This window comes from Neoarius graeffei, chromosome 23 (assembly GCF_027579695.1).
Source record: "Neoarius graeffei isolate fNeoGra1 chromosome 23, fNeoGra1.pri, whole genome shotgun sequence".
Lineage (NCBI taxonomy): Eukaryota > Metazoa > Chordata > Actinopteri > Siluriformes > Ariidae > Neoarius > Neoarius graeffei.
The window spans coordinates 48,033,862-48,054,579 of NC_083591.1; the positions used below are offsets into that span (position 1 = coordinate 48,033,862).

General features: G+C 40.9%; 1 protein-coding gene across 2 annotated transcripts in view; it reads left to right on the plus strand.

Moving 5' to 3' along the window:
• Positions 1–20,718, plus strand: part of sbno2a (strawberry notch homolog 2a) — a 128,981-nt gene that overhangs the window by 48,016 nt on the left and 60,247 nt on the right. Inside the window, exons 6-14 of one of the 2 annotated variants that reach the window (XM_060906298.1) lie at positions 793–861; positions 1,008–1,116; positions 8,445–8,605; positions 12,434–12,567; positions 13,390–13,480; positions 13,625–13,768; positions 15,507–15,624; positions 17,114–17,219; positions 17,384–17,537. In XM_060906298.1, the coding sequence (XP_060762281.1) occupies positions 793–861; positions 1,008–1,116; positions 8,445–8,605; positions 12,434–12,567; positions 13,390–13,480; positions 13,625–13,768; positions 15,507–15,624; positions 17,114–17,219; positions 17,384–17,537 (1,086 nt within the window). The remainder of the gene's footprint in view (positions 1–792; positions 862–1,007; positions 1,117–8,444; positions 8,606–12,433; positions 12,568–13,389; positions 13,481–13,624; positions 13,769–15,506; positions 15,625–17,113; positions 17,220–17,383; positions 17,538–20,718) is intronic. The other variant, XM_060906299.1, reaches the window with a different exon arrangement.

The following is a 20,718-nucleotide window of genomic DNA, read 5'->3' on the forward strand; positions in this document are numbered from 1 at the left end:
TTTTTTTTTGTGCGTGTGTGTTATTGTACAGAACGTTAGTGCTTCACATCACGTAGTAACGAAGTAGTAATAATAATAATAATAATAATAATAATAAGTTGCATTTATATAGCACCTTTCTCAAACTCAAGGTCACTTTACATAGGTCAGAGAAAACACCAAAAAGGGGGGGGGGGTGTTTGCTAAAGAGTGGTGAGTTTATGCACTGGTGGAGAAATGTTCATGAAAGTTTTGAGATGAGATTTGAAGAAAGGAAGAGAAGAGCAGTCACGGAGGGGTTGAGGAAGGGAATTCCAGAGCTTGGGGGCCGTGGCACTGAAGGACCTGCCACCCAGGGTAGAGAGTCTAGTTCAGGGAACAGCAGGGAAATTATAGGTAGAGGATCTGAGAGCGCGGGACGGAGTATAAGGGGCCAGGAGATCACAGACGTAAGAAGGAGCAAGGTTACGGAGAGCTTTGAAGGTGAGTAGTATGATTTTCTGGACAGAACAGAACAGGTAGCCAGTGAAGCTGAGAAAGAATGGAGGTGATATGAGCAGATGGTTTGGTATGGGTGAGGAGTCTCTCTCGCTGCAGAGTTCCGAATGTATTGTCATCTAGAGCTTCACACAGTGTTTTATGTTGAAATCATAGAATTATTATGGTCTGAGCGTTGCATTATGCTCTGCTGCTGCCTCTTCATTTTTTTTCCCCCCAGTGTAATCCTCGCCTAAGTGCCATTTGTCCAACTCATCACATTGTGTCTTTGTCCTCATTAAGTTTGTGCTTTCCATGTTATCCATTTCCCATCAGTTGGCCAGGCTTCCAGTTTTGCCCTTTCTGGATGAAATCTTGAACAGCCAACCATTAGTAGGATATAAGGTAGCTTAGAGATGTCATTTCATTTAATTATTTCCTTATTATTATTTGTATTTGATTGAGAAGGATTTTAATGTCCGATTACAAGAAATCAATATCTTTCCCCTCTCTTTTCCTTTTTCCGTTGCTTCCTCCTGCACGGTGTCCAGCTCCCTGAAATCACTCAGACTCCACCAGAGGAGGAAGAGGAGGCAGATGAGGAAGAAACAGAAGAACTCGGTCACGTGGACACCTACGCTGAATACAAGCCATCCAAATGTATGAGCACACTTTATTCTTGTAAAGCTTGATGGATGCTTAACCCTTTGATGCGAAACATATGCACACCCCTTCTAATAGGGATCGACCGATATGTTTTTTTCAGGGCCGATACCGATACCGATTATTATGGAATTGGGATGCCGATAACCGATATGTGCAACCGATAAATGTAAACATTATAATTCACATGAAACTAAACATAGCACACACTGACACAGACCTTCATATCCATGAAATGTATGTTTAATTGTAAAATTGAACATGAAATTTTGTGCAGGGAGATGCCAGCAGCATTTGTACAATAAAGTCAAACATTAGTTAGAATAAAATGAGAAATAAAATAAATATTCACCAATAAAAAAATAAATCACTCCCTACTATATTACAGCTCACCATTTTCAGTGGAAAATAAATGAAAATACACTCTGGATTCTTTTACACTAAGAACTAAGTAAGACTTACCAACTTCAAGTAGTTTTTAAATAACAAATCAAGTGTAGGGAGCTGCCTGCAGCATTTTTTAAAAAGTAAAATCAAACATACAGTAAAGTCGGCTATCACTCCCTATCAGGAGCGGCTGCTCCTTTAAGAGTATATCGCTTTCCGAATCAGAAGCGCTAGCGAGGAGAATCACTTGCGCAAGAATTATAAATACTAGTCACACCTGGCGTGTTTAAATGTTCAAACAGCGCTTTATAAAGTTACCTAACATATACAAGTGCAATGCGCTTTTTGAGCACGAGTCACGTCATGAAGTTTACTCATCACCATAACAAATAGCCAGTAGGCTTGCGCTAGCCTACAGAACACAAACACTACGTTTTATTTCGTCTTCCCTTGACCACCTCTCTGTATGGCTGTCATTCTACTGTTCGAGTAGAACTACTGACACATTCACAACGTTTCCAGACGGGGATTTAAAAATGACTGCAGCCTACGTTATACTGTTTCAGCGAGACTAGTTGGTTGTAGGCTAATTCAAGTGCTTCCTTCCGTAAGCTAAGTTTGCCTGGCTACACAGATGCAAATGGACAATTTTAACGAGTAGTAGATGAAGAATGTAAACATATAATGATGTTGTACTTTTGCAACTTGTGTGTTTGTGACTTATTGCGGGAAAAGCAGCGCGTCCTTACCTTGATACGGCCGCCTTGAAACAGTTCAGAGTGTTTAGCTGCGCGTGTCGATTGGCTATATCTCTTGTGCCAAACAAATCAGATGTTGTGGTGGGCGGGACCGTGTTCTTGAACTCAGAGAGGCGAGTGCAGGAAAGGACGTGCAGTGACAGTCGCGTTAGGAACGAAATGGCTGCAAAAAGGCATGTTATCGGCTAGGGATGTTAACCGATGACCGTTTGACCGGTGGTTGACTGAATCAACGTCAATCGGTTAATTTTTTTTTGGTTGTCGGTGAAAAAAAAAAAAAAATCAATCGTTTTGAAGCTGCCGATTTTGGAGCGGAGAACCTGGAATTCTGTGTTTGTAAACGCTTGGGGCGTGCCATGCGATGTAAAGGACGACAGCTGACAAATCAGAAACACCCATTCAGTCATGTCCCGCCCTCCCGCCCCAGTTAAAGACAGCTGACAAATCAGAAACACCCATTCAGTCATGTCCCGCCCTCCTGCCCCAGTTAAAGACAGCTGACAAATCAGAAACACCCATTCAGTCATGTCCTGCCCTCCCTCTGCCACTCGGCGAAAGAAAAAAGGTGTAGAGACAGGCTTTTTAGCTTACAAATTACTATTTTTTTTTTTTTAATTATTAGAAGGCACATGGAGTTTAGTCCTGCCTTGGCCAGTGCATTCTGAAAGTATGTTTCGGTCTGTAGCCAACAATGCATGTTATTGCAGATCATATCTCTCCACACAAACTGAAGGCGCAGATGCCGACTTTTTCACGGCTTTTCATGGACTGTAACGGCATTTGCTTATGTAGTAATTTTAATACAGAATTTACTCTGATGAAATTATTCAGACACTCCAACGCCCTAAAAAAAAAATCGGATCTGCACGATTCAGCCGTGAAAAAGGCGGCATCCGCTAAAAGGCGTGCCGTTTGCATCCCTGTTAACTCATAGTTTAACCGACTTTAACCGGCTAATGAGGCTCAGTGGTCGGTCAAGATTTTTTTTAGTTTTCGCCATCCCTAGTCAGTGTGTGTGTGTGTGTGTGTGTGTGTGCAGTCAGTTAAATGAGTTGATGTGCATCTCTAGTCTCCAAATACTGTGACTGTAAATCAAATTCAGCTTTTGGCATAAGTACAAATGGAACAGCTTGGTCTTTAAGATTGTTAAAATTCACCGGAATCCCTGTTTAAACTCATAGGTTAACCGACTTTAACCGGCTAATGAGGCTCGGTGGTCGGTCAAGATTTTTTTTAGTTTTCGCCATCCCTATTATTGGCATATCGGTGGAAATTATGGCCGATACCGATAACCCTAAAAATGCAGAATATCGGCCCGATATATCGGCCAGGCCGATTATCGGTCGACCCCTACCTTCTAATGCACAACATGGGTCAAAAATGGCCCGCATTCATTTTCCAGGTTATTTCATGCTGACTGAGTTTTTCTTTGCTCTATCTTTTGAAATCAATTTATTTTATGATTAAATATTCCAAGTATTCTTTAAATATCTTGTGTTTAATTACCACAAATCCTTAATTAAATTTTTTCTTTCCTACTTTATGAACAAAAATACTTTTTATATTACTACTAGGGCTGTCGAAGTTAACGTGTTATTAGTGCGTTAACGTAATTTAATTTGATCGCGAATAAAAAAATGACGGCGTTATTGGAGGGTACAGTGAATTGGGCTCATCTTGGTAAGGAACAATGCAGGTGACTAGCATGCAAAATAAAGCTAGTTATAACATTAACTTTGTGGTAAAACGTAGCTCTACAACTTGTCAAATAAACCCGCAACATGGTCAGTTAAATTGTAGTCTGCATATGCGATGCGGTGCGAGTTCCGTTTACTTTCACTTTACCGGGTGAAATGTGTTGATATCTGGTGGGCTACGATCGGGAATGCGCACATTCCCTTTTCTCTACCTGTAGACTGTAGGTAGCCTAGCGATTTCCAAATAGCCTACTGCTTCACTTGAATGAACTTGCAGGAGTCAAACTACTTCCTCTTTGCTCTTCGAAGTGTAGCTTGGAGTCATTACAGTTGAGAAAAAAAATATAGTCTGTTATTTCTCCAAATCGTATTTTGCACATAGCTTGCAGTATACCCAACAGATGGCTGATAGGCTACATTGGAAAGAATATGCTGCATGCCTAGATCTAATATCAAAACCTGAATGCCAAATATTTGTGCATTAGGCCTATTGTCTATCATAGAGATGATGAGCCTTATAATTGACATGGAGCATCAGAGCATATATTCAAATGTTTGCTCTGATGTAGAAATGTATTTGAGTACAATTTAAACAGACGTTTAAAGATTTTTTTTTGTGATTAATCGCGATTAACTACATAATTTTATGAGATTAATCGCGATTAAAAATGTTAATCGTTTGACAGCCCTAATTACTACACATGGGTCATCCAAGTGTGATTTAAAATTAAATGTCTTAATACTATAATAATAATTTGTTTCAAGTAATTACTTTAGCAGGGCGGCACGGTGGTGTAGTGGTTAGCGCTGTCGCCTCACAGCAAGAAGGTCCGGGTTCGAGCCCCGTGGCCGGCGACGGCCTTTCTGTGCGGAGTTTGCATGTTCTCCCCGTGTCCGCGTGGGTTTCCTCCGGGTGCTCCGGTTTCCCCCACAGTCCAAAGACATGCAGGTTAGGTTAACTGGTGACTCTAAATTGACCGTAGGTGTGAATGTGAGTGTGAATGGTTGTCTGTGTCTATGTGTCAGCCCTGTGATGACCTGGCGACTTGTCCAGGGTGTACCCCGCCTTTCACCCGTAGTCAGCTGGGATAGGCTCCAGCTTGCATGCGACCCTGTAGAACATGATAAAGCGGCTAGAGATAATGAGATGAGATGAGATGAATTACTTTAGCAGTGAATGGGGCCAGTTATTTATTAACTATGTAGTTAGCGAAGCCAACTACAATAAAATTAGCTAACTAAAGTAGAATATGTCAACAGCTCGGTAGCTAATAGTAATTACTTGTAACTTTCTGACAAGTAATCGACTCACTCTCAAGGTAACCTAAACATAATCAGTTTTTTTCTAAGGTAATGTTAGAACAATTGAAAAACATTACTTGCATGTATTAGATGGGTAAAGGGCGCCGTGCTGAGCTGTGAAATGTCTGACACAAGCACAATTCACAGTTCCCACCAAACGCTGGAGTAAATGCATGCGGGTCGGTTCTGACCCATGTGTGTAAACTCGATGTAGAATTACAAAAGCTGTGCTTGTTCATAACTTAAGAAAGGAAAAATAAAAATGATGATTTGTGCTAAACAAAAACAAGAGATTTACTGCATATTTGGAAAAGTAAACGACAAAATGAATTTATTTCAAAAGTAGATCATAGAAACACTCAGCCGTACATGAAATAACCTGGAAAATGAATGCAGGTCGTTTTTGACCCATGTTGTGCATTAGAAGGGTAGTGAAAAAGGGTTTTTATTCAAAAAGTAAGAAAGGAAAAAATAAAATAAGGATGTATGATGATCAAAAACAAGTTAATTGAGGAATATCTTGAATACTGAATGAAGGAATTAATTTATTGCAAAGATATAGAAGATACAAACTCAGCCGGGTCACTTTTGACCCATGTTTTGCATCAAAGGGTTAAACTCACTGCTGTGCACACAGAGTGTTAATGTGCATATCACGGGTAAATTCAGGAGCAAGAGCAATGTAATTCTCCTGTTTTTTATTAAACTTTGGTCAAATCCACTACCGTTCAAAAGTTTGGGGTCACCCAGACAATTTTGTGTTTTCCATGAAAAGTCACACTTTTATTTACCACCATAAGTTGTAAAATGAATCGAAAATATAGTCAAGACATTTTTCTGGCCATTTTGAGCATTTAATCGACCCCACAAATGTGATGCTCCAGAAACTCAATCTGCTCAAAGGAAGGTCAGTTTTATAGCTTCTCTAAAGAGCTCAACTGTTTTCAGCTGTGCTAACATGATTGTACAAGGGTTTTCTAATCATCCATTAGCCTTCTGAGGCAACGAGCAAACACATTGTACCATTAGAACACTGGAGTGAGAGTTGCTGGAAATGGGCCTCTATACACCGATGGAGATATTGCACCAAAAACCAGACATTTGCAGCTAGAATAGTCATTTAGCACATTAGCAATGTATAGAGTGGATTTCTGATTAGTTTAAAGTGATCTTCATTGAAAAGAACAGTGCTTTTCTTTCAAAAATAAGGACATTTCAAAGTGACCCCAAACTTTTGAACGGTAGTGTATCTGTAACATTCTGCATTCTGTGCAATGTTTTTACCTTGCGCAATACCAGAAAAATTCAGTTGAAATCAAGCCATTTGAGGCGAATTGGTCCGCCTCTGAAAAAACTTGGCATTTGGATTTCCCGGTAAACATTGATTTTCGTGACGTCGCGTGCGGGACGCCTCCTTCTGAATCCTACGTCAGCGCTGGTTTGTTTATGAGAAAACGACCTGGTGGTTTTCTGCAAATTTCTTCAACGTTATCGTGTAATTATTAAAATGGTTAACAGATGTATCGTAGGAGGGTGTAGCAACACCAATCTTGATGGGATTAGTGCTCATCGTTTCCCTAAAGATCGGACAATGAGAGAGAAATGGGAGCGCTTGGTCTACACAGGCTGTGCACTGAAACCATGCAAAGCTCTCGCAGCCTGCTGGCGCTTCCGCAGGTGACGTCACGAATCTGGCTCCAGACTCCCTTGGGATTTTTCCAGACGTGTTTTGTTATTTAATTTTTTTCTGCTGTAGACAGATGGCCTTGTGCAAAATTACCCTTCTGGATGAGTGTGTAAAGGGACATACTTTCATATAAAAAAAACACGAAATTGGTCCAGAATATACACTTTAATATCCCCTGCTGGCTGAAAGGCCCGGATAGAGATTATGTCGTGGCGATTTCCGTCCGTCCCGGGAAGGGTGCTCACCTTCTGAAATCAACTCCTCTCGCAATTTGTGGAGGAATTTCACGAAACTTGGCGGGATTCTTTATTATATGTCGGTAATACGCATATTATAATTTCGTTCAATTGGCTCACATTTTACCAGCGTTACAGCCCCTGATTAACAAAATTATACTTTGACAATTTCATGAGCGTGTGTTTTCCTTCTGAAATCAACTCCTCTCACAATTTTTGGAGGAATTTCATGAAACTTGGCCTGATTCTTTATTATATGTCGGTGGTACGCAAATTGTAATTTCATTCAATTCGGTCGCATTTTACCAGGGTTACAGCCCTTGATTAACAACCTTGTACTTTCACAATTTCATGAAGGTGTGCTCGCCTTCTGACATCAACTCCTCTCACGATTTTTGGACGAATTTCTCGAAGCTCAGCAAAAGGCCTTGTTATATGACGGTAATGCGCATATTGCGATTTAATTTCGTTTGTGAAAATTTTACGAGAGTTTTGACCCTTGATTATATAACTTGTACTTTGACAATTTCATGAGGGTGTACGTTCTTCTGAAATCAACCCCTCTCACAATTTGTGGAAGAATTTCACCAAACTTGGCAAAAGGCTTTGTTATATGACAGTTATACACATATTGAAATTTAATTTAATTTGGGCAGATTTTCCCAGAGTTATGCCCTTGATTATTAACAAATTTGTACTTTGGCAATTTCATCAAGATGTGCTTGCTTTCTGAAATCAACTTCCCTCATAATTCTTATAATCCCCTGCTGGCCGAAAGGCCTGAATGGGGATTATGTCGTGGCGATGTCCGTCCGTCCGTCCGTCCATCCATCCCAGGAAGGGTACTCGCCTTCTGAAATCAACTCCTCTCACAATTTTTGGAGGAATTTCACGAAACTTGGCCGGATCCTTTGTTGTATGTCAGTAATACACATATTGTGATTCCGTTCAATTCAGTCGTATTTTACCAGAGTTATGGCACAGTTGCCTGCGGGGGATATTGTGCTCTCAGAGCACTCTTGTTCAGTGTTGAGTTACTAGTATTTTTGAGCATTAGCAAATATAATTATGTAAACAAATGCGGGCACTCACTATTAAGTCATAGCTGATATGCATAATAGCAAACCATACCTGTATATACCTGTAGGTGGTTATTATATGCATATTCCTTCTAAAACGTCAAACTTTTCTGTCATTTATGTTAAACACCATGTCCTGATTGACTGATTGTCATCTGGTTTTCCCTATCCGTGTGCAGCGACTATAGGAATTTCTCATCCGGACATTGTGGTAGAGACCAGCACTCTGTCCAGTGTCCCTCCCCCAGACATCACCTACACACTCTCCATCCCAGATAACACTATCCGGACCGGCCTGCTGTCTGCTCTGCAGCTCGAAGCCATCATCTATGCTTGCCAGGTACACTGATCAGTGAACTGACTATTGCTCATACAGTATCTCAAGAAGAGATGGAACAAATATATAACGTGCTCAGACTGTACGACACATCAGTGTACGTTTGCACGCTGTCAGAAGTTAAATAGTGATGCCATTTTTGAAATAATAACAAGCAGGCAGTTTGTGTAGAAGAAAGAAAATGGGCATACTTCAATTCACTCACAGTTTACCATCAGTTTTACATGATATACTGTATGTATGTTATTTACCAGCTGGGAGGTCCGTATGGTGAAATACCGTGACCGAGGTTTTGAAAGTACTGAGCGAGGCCCTCTGGGCCGAGGTCAGTATTCAAGGCCGAGGTGACGCTATTTCACCATACGGACCGACCTTAAGCTGGTAAATAATATAGTTATTTTTTCTTTACCAAATTCTAACAGAAAACGAGAGCGCCCGAAAGGGAAAACCGAGCCGAGCCACCATTTTGAATCCTCATTCACGGCTGTAATGCAAACGGCTTCCTCCTCGGTATACAAGTGCACTTCCATGGCAGGAAAAAAGCTGCATTTTGCCGCCTATGTAGTCCCCTATTTATACAAATAGGAGTCATTCAGGATTCAGCCATGTTTTTGCTCGGCGTTAGCAACAGTTAGAGGTTTTTAGCTTTCTCCTGAAATGTTTTCTTTTATTTCATCTTCCTCAGGGTAGTAAAACTCGCTTTCGCTGTGAGCACTGTCGTTATCGCTATCCATGCTGTAAAATTAATGCTATTCTCCTGAGAAATGCTGGCAAAAATGTATAAGATTTTTGATCTTATAAATAAATCTTATTAAAAAAAAGATAAATGTTGACAAAAAATGCTACTATGTTTATTGTTGTGAACGAGCGAGTCGCCAACGGGGTCCGTACTGTAGGATACGGACCCGCTCGCCAGCCAATCAGAGCGCAGGATTTGATGGAAACCACACCGCAAAAAAAATAATTAAAGATACTGGCTGCAAAGTCATTTGAAATTTTCTAATTTTTTTTAATCATGCATGGTATTTTCCTGTTCCGTAAGAGATACCGAGATGTGATCATTTTGATGTCCTGCGGGTCGCTTTTCTCCGTTCTGGGACCGTTTTCCTCCCTCTTGAGGTAAACAGCATGCCCGTACGGAAACATCCGAACACAAGGAGCTTTAACTAATTAGCATAACTGTGGAACTGCGTCGCACCAAGATAGCGACACGCAGAAAACATCGTGACTCTGCATCGAAATTCAGTCGGAGAGTTTTGAGTCGCAGGGGTGTCATTTGTGCTCGACATTCGCGAATAGATCCGTGAAACTAAAGACAAATATATATCTTTTCTCTTATCGCTTTTGCGTTATCGCTTCTTTCTCTATAAGATCAAAACATTATGTGTATAAGTCCATATTTGCTACTGTGGAGTCGAGGCCATGCATTCTAAGGCTAAGATAGGTAAGCGCTAGCTAGAATGATTTAGCTATCTGTTCAGAAAAACGTCGTGTCGTCTAACCTTGCTCTGTCTTACAGTTGCGCTCACTAGGCGGGCTTTCCTTTTCTTTTCCGCTGGCGGGAGAACGGAGTGCGATATGTTCGCCCATGCCGACTTGTTTTGATTAAAAGTAGGTCAAGTACGCCCCACGGTGGTCACGTGATGATGTTGCTCGCTTGCTTCGGCAATCTCCCGAATCGTAAAACGCGGGAGGCTTTTTATCTCGGCAAAAACATTTACACACAGGATACACAGTGTGTGCAGCAGCGAAACATCTCGAAACTCCAACACTAATAGAAATAAAATATTCTGCCCAGAGTTCAGCTTTGCAGTCAACACCTTTTAATCGCAAATTCAAAAAGAAATTTAGCAAAACCAAATTCATATGGTGTAATGCTGGTTTTTATCAACTTGCTTTCATTTTTTTTTTTAAATCTGCCAAATGCCTGTTAACCCTTTGATGCAAAACATATGCACGCCCCTTCTAATGCACAACATGGGTCAAAAATGCCCCGCATTCATTTTCCAGGTTATTTCATGCTGACTGAGTTTTTCTTTGCTCTATCTTTTGAAATCAATTTATTTTATGATTGAATATTCCAAGTATTCTTTAAATATCTTGTTTTTAATTACCACAAATCATTAATTTAATTTTTTCTTTCCTACTTTATGAACAAAAATACTTTTTATGTTACTACACATGGGTCATCCAAGTGTGATTTAAAATTAACTCAAGTCAAGTTTATTTGTATAGCGCTTTTAACAATAAACATTGTCGCAAAGCAGCTTTACAGAATTTGAACGACTTAAAACATGAGCTAATTTTATCCCTAATCTATCCCCAATGAGCAAGCCTGTGGCGACGGTGGCAAGGAAAAACTCCCTCAGACGACATGAGGAAGAAATCTCGAGAGGAACCAGACTCAAAAGGGAACCCATCCTCATTTGGGCAACAACAGACAGCCTGACTATAATATTAACAGTTTTAACATGAGGACAGTTTCGTTGATGATGTAACTCTTCATTGATGGAAACTTGAGTGCAAAACTGTTCATGACAACTGCAGTCCTAAAGTTAGCAAGTCAACTGTAGTCCTCAGCCATAAAAGCATTACTGTAAGAGTCCAGAGCGTCTTCCAGGTATAACCCTCAACTGTCCTCATGGGGCCGTCCTTCACAGGAGCGATGCGATAAAACTCCGACCAGACACAGGGCACCAGGATGGATCAAGCAGGTCCGAGGGGCAGAAGAGGCCAGCATCTCAATCCCAGGACCAACATGCAACCCAGAGGGACAGATTGGAGGGGGGAGAGAAAGAAAACACATGTTGAATATTAAATGTCTTAATACTATAATAATAATTTGTTTCAAGTAATTACTTTAGCAGTGAATGGGGCCGGTTATTTATTTATTAACTATGTAGTTCGCGAAGCCAACTACAATAAAATTAGCTAACTACAGTAGAATATGTCAACAGCTCGGTAGCTAATAGTAATTACTTGTAACTTTCTGACAAGTAATCGACTCACTCTCAAGGGAACCTAAACATAATTCATTTTTTTCTAAGGTAACGTTAGAACAATTGAAAAACATTACTTGCATGTATTAGATGGGGAAAGGGCGCTGTGCTGAGCTGTGAAATGTCTGACACAAGCACAATTCACAGTTCCCACCAAACGCTGGAGTAAATGCATGCGGGTCGGTTCTGACCCATGTGTGTAAACTCGATGTAGAATTACAAAAGCTGTGCTTGTTCATAACTTAAGAAAGGAAAAATAAAAATGATGATTTGTGCTAAACAAAAACAAGATATTTACTGCATATTTGGAAAAGTAAATGACAAAATGAATTTATTTCAAAAGTATATCATAGAAACACTCAGCCGTACATGAAATAACCTGGAAAATGAATGCAGGTCGTTTTTGACCCATGTTGTGCATTAGAAGGGTTTAGTGATACAAAAAGGGTTTTTATTCAAAAAGTAAGAAAGGAAAAAATAAAATAAGGCTGTATGATGATCAAAAACAAGTTAATTGAGGAATACCTTGAATACTGAATGAAGGAATTAATTTATTGCAAAGATATAGAAGATAAAAACTCAGCCGGGTCACTTTTGACCCATGTTTTGCATCAAAGGGTTTTAAACACTGTTCGGGTGCCGGAAAGCTTCCAGAAATAAATCCACAGATGTGTTATTTTAGCTTTTCTCTGGATGGGCTTCTGTCTTTTAGCACTTGTACTCGATTCTCAGTTCATCAGATGAAAACTTCTTTCTGAAGTCAGCTTGTGTTCCAGAAATTATCAGGACTTTCCTGTGTGCTGATTACTGTTTTGGTTTTTTGGCCTATCAGCAACACGAGGTTATCCTGCAGAATAACCAGAGGGCAGGTTTTCTGATTGGGGACGGAGCCGGTGTGGGGAAGGGTCGCACTGTAGCTGGCATTATACTGGAGAACTACTTAAAAGGAAGGAAGCGAGCCCTGTGGTAAGGCATTCATTTTCGATGACCTAAGATACGGTTCCAAAGAGAAGAATACACTTCCCTTAACCTTTTTCACTAGAAAGCCATTATATTTTAATTCTCCACACTTGTGATCAAAACTTATTTAGGGGGAAATCAGCTATAGTGCTCAGCGCTGTTAAATTTAAAATGGGTTCTTTGGCTAAATGTACTCTACCGTTCAAAAGTTTGGGGTCACTTTGAAATGTCCTTATTTTTGAAAGAAAAGCACTGTTCTTTTCAATGATCACTTTAAACTAATCAGAAATCCACTCTATACATTGCTAATGTGGTAAATGACTATTCTAGCTGCAAATGTCTGGTTTTTGGTGCAATATCTCCATAGGTGTATAGAGGCCCATTTCCAGCAACTCTCACTCCAGTGTTCTAATGGTACAATGTGTTTGCTCATTGCCTCAGAAGGCTAATGGATGATTAGAAAACCCTTGTACAATCATGTTAGCACAGCTGAAAACAGTTGAGCTCTTTAGAGAAGCTATAAAACTGACCTTCCTTTGAGCAGATTGAGTTTCTGGAGCATCACATTTGTGGGGTCGATTAAATGCTCAAAATGGCCAGAAAAATGTCTCGACTATATTTTCTATTCATTTTACAACTTATGGTGGTAAATAAAAGTGTGACTTTTCATGGAAAACACAAAATTGTCTGGGTGACCCCAAACTTTTGAACGGTAGTGTATGGATCAGTAGCATTTTATAATACGAGAGAGACGTGTTTAATGATTGTAAGTAATTCTCGACATGTCTGTGTCTGGTGTTAAATTGTGTTTCTTTGCTTTTCTTTCAGGTTCAGTGTGTCTAATGATCTGAAGTATGATGCAGAAAGAGACCTCAAGGACATAGACGCCCCGAATATTCGTGTGTTTGCTTTAAACAAGGTACAGGGCCGCGCTTATTAAATCAGCTCATTCTCGTGCGGTTCTGAACAAGTGCTCTAGTGTATTATGACCGACTTTTATAAATAAAGAATTGTATTACAGTGCGCTGTGAATGTCTCTGATGTAACTTTCTTGTCTTGTCAGATTAAGTATGGAGACACAGCTACCTCAGAGGGCGTCCTGTTTGCCACGTACTCAGCGCTGATCGGGGAGAGTCAGGCAGGAGGACAGCACCGCACCCGACTCAAACAGATACTGGACTGGTGTAAACCTGGCTTTGACGGAGTCGTATCCTTTCCTTTAGGGCTTCTGGGTAGTGACAGGGATGTGATTTTTCCGCGAATTCGCGGAATTCCGCTTTTTTTCACCTCAAAATTTGAAAAAAAAAATTTTTTTCCGATTTTTCGCTCAAAAATCCGCATTCGTATCCTATTCGTTCCGACTTTCAGTAATTCCGTCATTGAGATGAAACGAGGTACGTGATTGGCCCATCGCTCTGTAACAACCAATGAACGCGCTTGTTAGATAGCTGTACATAAGCTCGCTTCAAACAAAGAGTTGAAAGATGGCAGCCTCCGTGATCGAGCGTAAAGATGCAAATCGAGTTAAAGAAATCGACAGAATAGTGAAAAACAAGTTCCGCTGGGAATGGTTGGAGAAAGAGGTTGCTACAGACGTTGGACATAAGACTGTGAGACATTTGTTCAGCGATTTCGTTCTTTCGGGAGAGGGCAGAGGTCTCTGGCTGTCAAGTTTGGGGATGCTGGGACCTCCCTTGCCCGAGCTACGAGCGTGCAAAGTCGGGCTGGAGCCTGGGATAGAAACGAAACCTAAGCCGAGCGCTGCGGCTCGCCTCGGGGCGAATTACGTCCCGAGGCGCGGGGCTAGCGCGCCCTGGCCGCGCTGGTTCTTTGGGGGGAGGGCAGAGGACTCTGGCTGTCAAGTTTGGGGATTCTGGGACCTCCCCTGCCTGAGCTACGAGCGTGCAAAGTCGGGCTGGAGCCCGGGATAGAAACGAAACCTAAGTGAGTGAACAGAGTAGTTTTGAATATCCTTAAGTGAGTGAACACTGTGGAGTTATGATTATCCTTTGGTGAGTGAACACTATAGAGTTATGTATATGAAGTTAACATTGCTAGAGTAGAAACTGCAGAAAAAAGTGACTGATCTGCTGGAACTGGACATGGATGCTAGCATCTTTTTTCTTTGAGAGTTCCTGAAGACTTGTGGATGAATTCTTATGTTGCATCATGTTTGTTTGAAAAGGCACATTTAGGTATGTTCAACTTCTACAGTAATTGAAAGTATAAATTTTGTTTTTCCTTATACAATTTTCTATTTATTCTAATGCAGATGATTTAATTTAGAATGACCTTTTTAGGTTTCATGTTTTGGCTTTTTGTCAGTTCAGAATCATTGAATTTACTACAGGGGCTCAGAGTTGCATGTTGACCATTAAATTGGCTTGAATTTGTTAATCATGACAAGTTTTTTTTCTTGTGTGTTTGCTTGCCATTTTAGTACAATTTTTAAGTCAGAAAACCCCAGAACCCAGGAGCTTCGCCCCCTTGTCAACCCACTAGGGCGCTGCCCTGGACCAGCTGGGGGCCACAGACCCCCAGACCCCCGGCTAAAATTTTCAGATAATTTCACCAGTCCCAAATCACATCCCTGAAGTGATCCTAGAGTTCAAGTTGGAGAATAGGTCTTAGCAGTGTCGAATAATTATAAAAAAAAAAAAAAAAAACCTAGAATTTATGATTCAGCACAGTAAAAGAAGGGAAAATGAAAGTCAGTACAAAAATTAATTTTAACTTGTATCCTGTTGCTCGTTGCTATTAGTAACAATGAATTCAGTTCACTGAAAATTAATCGTCACTCATAGAGATTCATAAATTATGGGTTGTTAGTATCGGATCAGCGTCTTATGCTGTTACAGCCGTAAATGTTAATGCAGAGTTCAATCTCGAATCAAACTCTGGCTTTTTTTTTTTTTAAATTAACCTTGACAATTAAACCCTGTCAGATTGTGTTTGATGAATGCCATAAAGCCAAAAACGCGACATCCACGAAGATGGGCAAAGCTGTCCTGGACCTTCAGCACAAGCTGCCCCAAGCCAGGGTGGTGTATGCTAGTGCCACAGGTTTGTAGACCAAGCTAATGCAATGAACGAATGGCCTAATAGTTAAGGCCTCTGCATGCTCTTGCGACAAGGCTTTCGCAGATAGCTTTTCGCAGACAGTTGTAATTTATCGTTGAGCGGGGAGTAATAGGCGTGCGCGATGTTATTCACCGCTACAACGCAAGGGGGCACGAAGTCGCGAAATCGCTAGGAGTAGTTGGTGGGTGTGGTTAGTGGAGTGTTTATCCTCCGGTTACTTATAATGACTAGAACTGGAGTCGTATAGATGTCCGTACTTCCTCGATCAACCGCTCTTCGTCCTGCTCCATCTTTGCTCGTGTTTTTAAAAATGGCGGTCGTGAAAACAAACCAAACCGTGAAAGTAGGGAAGCGGAAGTGCGTGTACAGCGGATGTAGAGTGGACCAATCAGAGCCCTCTTGTCTCCGACGCTGTCTGCGAGGCTTCTGCGGTGGTCACAATTTTTGGGAGGTGCGCGCAGAGCGTCTGCGAAGGTGGGGGGGCTACGCAGACACTGTCTGCGACGCTATCTGCGAGGACTGGGTTGTCAGCATAAATTGGCCTTTAGGGAAGCAGCTTTGGGACCAAAAGGTCGCCAGGTCGATTCCCTGAACCAGCAGGAATGGCTCTTGTGCAAGGCGCCTAACCCCCAACTGCTCCCCAGGCTGCTCTGGGTGTGTTGTACCGTACATTGCTCTGGGTAAGAGCGTCTGCTAAATGCCAGTAATAGGGCATGTATGTTAACTTTTAGTGCTAGTCATTGCATAATTTGTGACCTGATCCATGATCCAAACCATCTAAAACATAAAATAATACTCTAAGTGGTATTTCCATTCAACCCCCACGCCCCTAATTTTCTACCCAATTTGGTCACCTGCTGATTCCCACCCACCAGCCAGTTCTCTCAAATCATACAGCAGGACACGCACTCCAAGGAAATCACTATCCGCCCTCCTCCTCCTCATACAGGAGATATCCGCGAATGGCTCGTGTCGCTGTGAGTGGCAGGGGTGAGAGAGTAATCCCTCCCTCCCTGAGAGCACGGCCAATTTGCTTCAGTGTCTGGGGAATCATCCAGATTCGCACTTGCTTCCTCCCAGTGATGGGACATGCTTTTCTGTTGTGCCACTTGGGAGCAAATTTTGAAAATTTTAATGCTAATTTCAAAACAGATAATGAACAATTTTTTTTTTTTTTTAAATTATGAATTTTTTAAAATAATTTCTCACATGCCTTACACAAACAAAACATGAATATTTGTTTTTTAGCCACTTGAGTTTATATGTGTCGGACATAAAGCTAGTATTGTGTACTTTTTATCTAATAAACCAGATTCTAGATTCAAGACATCACTTCCTGTCCTGTCTCCTCTTGCCTCTGTTATTATTCCACTAACTTTTGTATTGTGCCCGAGCACAGAATCTAGCCTTTACAATCGTACATGGTCCTTTCTTTCTCTCGATACTACCTTTGCTCTGTCTTGTTCCGTAGGTGCCTCTGAGCCAAAGAACATGATCTATATGAGCCGGTTAGGGATTTGGGGAGAGGGAACACCCTTCAGGACATTCGAGGACTTCCTACATGCCATTGAGAAGCGGTTAGTCCTACTGTGAAGTTATTTATTTATTAAGCTGTTACTAGGATGAAGCTCCTTGCTGAGAATTTAAATTGCGTCTGTACTGTACGTCATGACGAATGAAGGAAGAGCGGCCATTCGAATTTCTGCATCAGCCAACAGCTATGCCTGCTTGCTGTTCACAGGGGTGTCGGCGCCATGGAGATAGTTGCCATGGATATGAAAGTCAGTGGCATGTACATAGCCCGGCAGCTCAGCTTTTCTGGCGTGTCGTTTCGGATCGAGGAAATCGCACTGGACGAAGAGTTCAAGGTGGTCTACAACAAGGCAGCCCAACTGGTGAGAGGCTGTAGGCTATCGCACAGCGAGCATGACTGTGCTGCAGGAAGAGCACGCTTGCACACAGTGAATAGTTGCACCTATCAGTCCTTCGCCTGGTTCAGACAACTAATCTATAGATAGATGCACTTTGTAAATATATAATTAGCCCATGTGTTGTCATGCATGATTGATTTATCAGGTACTTTCTGCGCCATCCATTAGAGTAAACCATGATACCATTGCTGGCCAGATGTGGTATGATGATGTCTGATGGCACTGTTATGAATGTATGTATTCAAGAACTATTTCTTTACAAAAGCCTAAACTGGAGCAAAATTTGGAAAGTCAGTGGGAGGGGAAATTTCTTTTCGAGCATGCCAGAGTGTCGAACTGTCTCCGAGTTAGCTATCTGACAGTACTGAGTGTTCGATAAAACCTCAGCTTTAGCGAGATAAATTACCTAACTAACTAGCTCCCCTGTAACAATGTACCTATGATGGATTTACGCAAGACACCTGTATATATATATATATATATATATATATATATATATATATATATATATATATATATATATGTTATTTACCAGCTGGGAGGTCCGTATCGTGAAATACCGTGGGCCGAGGTCAGTATTCAAGGCCGAGGTCACGCTATTTCACCATACAGACCGACCGTAAGCTGGTAAATAACATATTTATTTTTTTCGTTACCAAATTCTAACAGAAAACGAGAGCGCCCGAAAGGGAAAACCGAGCCGAGCCGCCATTTTGAATCCTCATTTGCGGCTGTAATGCAAATTGCTTCCTCCTCGGTATACAAGTGCACTTCCATGGCAGGAAAAAAAAACCCCTACATTTTGCCGCCTATGTAGTCCCCTATTTATACAAAATTGGGTCATTCAGGGTTCAGCCATGTTTTTGCTCGGCGTTAGCAAGTTACAGGTTTTTAGCTTTCTCCTGAAATGTTTTCTTTTATTTCTTCTTCTTCAGGGTAGTAAAACTCGCTTTCGCTGTGAACACTGTCGTTATCGCTATCCATGCTGTAAAATTAATGCTATTATACTGAGAAATGCTGGCAAAAATTTATAAGATTTTTGATAATCTTATAAATAAATCTCATTAAAAAAAAAAGATAAGTGTTGACAAAAAATTCTACTATGTTTGTTGTTCTGAACGAGCGAGTCGTCAGAGGTCCATAACCGGGGTCCGTACCGTAGGATACGGACCCACTCGCCAGCCAATCAGAGCGCAGGATTTGGACCACGAAAAAAATAATCTCTGATACTTACCCAAAATGAATCTCTCGCTAACTGAATTACACTCCACTCGCTGTTTAACCGTTATTCCACCAAATCGAGTCGTACATGAGCCGATAGCCGACAAGACGCCTAGCACCGAGTCGACTATAAGCCGTGTACGACGAGATTGAGTGGAATAACTGTTTTATTCTATCCACGTTCACTGGATTTTGAGAAACGGAGCACTTTTTGCAAATTTGATAAAAACTGTATACAAATCATTTCCGCTTAAAGTAAGCAAACCAGCAAAATGACAGCAGCAATTTGTAGGGGAAAAATGCTGTAATAATTTGTGAAAAATAAAAAAAGGTACATTTTACCATCTAATACTTTTATTCCATATTTTGTTCCGGGGGGGTGCTTGTTTTCGAGCAGAGTTTTTATTTCATCCTCGGTTGGTTCAGCAACTAGGGCTGCACAATTAATCAAATTTAATCGAAAATCGCGATTTTGGCTGTCATGATTAAATTAAATGAAAATCGCGATTTATTTCCATTTAAAATGCGAGCTCTGCTGTATATCTGATCAAGCACTTTTTGACCAGTACTCCGCCAAACCATTAGGGGGCGAACCGATGCATGTAAGGTTTCATTACTCCGCCTAAATAAGCAAGCAAGCAAGCAAGCCAAGTGCAGTGTTGCCAGATTGGGCGGTTTTAAGTGCACTTTGGCGGGTTTTGAACATATTTTGGGCTGGAAAACGTCAGCAGCATCTGGCAACACTGGCCAAGTGCGCAGAGCTTCAGTGCAGCGGTATCTTCTTCAAGGGGTGATAGCGTGAGAGTAGGTAACAGATTGAGGTGAGAGAGAAAAGCTAACTATGTCGGAACAACAGACTATTTAGCGCTGGAGGCAATGCTGTGACCTGCCATCGCTCATGTTTAAAGCCAGAGCATGCTGATAGGCTGCTCTTTCTAGCTAAAAACTTGTAGGCCTCAGTATAATGCTATGTTGTTGCAATTGAGTTTTCAGTTCCTTCATCCTTTGGTAATTTCTTGGATAAATTTCATTTATTTGTCATTTGGAAATCAGAATTTCTCTTTTAAATTTCATTCTGCACTGAAAGCTGTTCATATTGTTTGTTTGAATATAGTGAAATAAAATTTAAGTGATTTCCCTAACATCAAGAATAATCGTGATTAATAATCGCGATTACAATTTTGATCAAGGTAATCGTGATTATCATTTTTTCCATAATCGTGCAGCCCTATCAGCAACACACTCTGCCATTTTGTTTTTCCTCTACTCATGGTATATGAGCTGATATCGTAGTAGTAGAGTAGCCAATTAGAGCACACGATTGCTCATATCCAGTGAATGCGGATAGAATAAAACCATATATACCGTATTGGCCCGAATATAAGACGACCCTGAATGTAAGACGACCCCCCCTTTTCCAAGTTCATCTTTGGGGAAAAAGTTTTTTGAAGACCAAATGTTCATTCATATAAAGCGTATTTATTTCAAAATTCTGTTTAAAATTAGAGGCTTTTGTTTTTCACATTTAAATAGAGGTCATTTCAGTCTCATTTCCGTGAACACTTTTCATAGAAGTAAAAAAAGAGGCTAAACTGCAGGCTACTAGACAAGCCAAATTAAAACATTTAAATTGCATTAATTCAACAAATTTGTCAGGTTTAGATTGAAAGTTCATAAACTTCAGAATGTCAATGCATTAACTTCCCATAGCCTACGGGTACATGGAATAAATTTGCAGAACAGTGCAAATGCTTTAAACAATGCATTAAACAATACATTAAAGGTTTACAATAATAAACAACTGAAACAATGGAAAGGGTAGTTTGCTAAATTACAGCTACTCAGCACAGAGATCCGCAGCCTCACTTTGCTCACTCTCACTGTCCTCACTTTCACTTTCGTTTTTGGCGGCATTTTGTCTAGT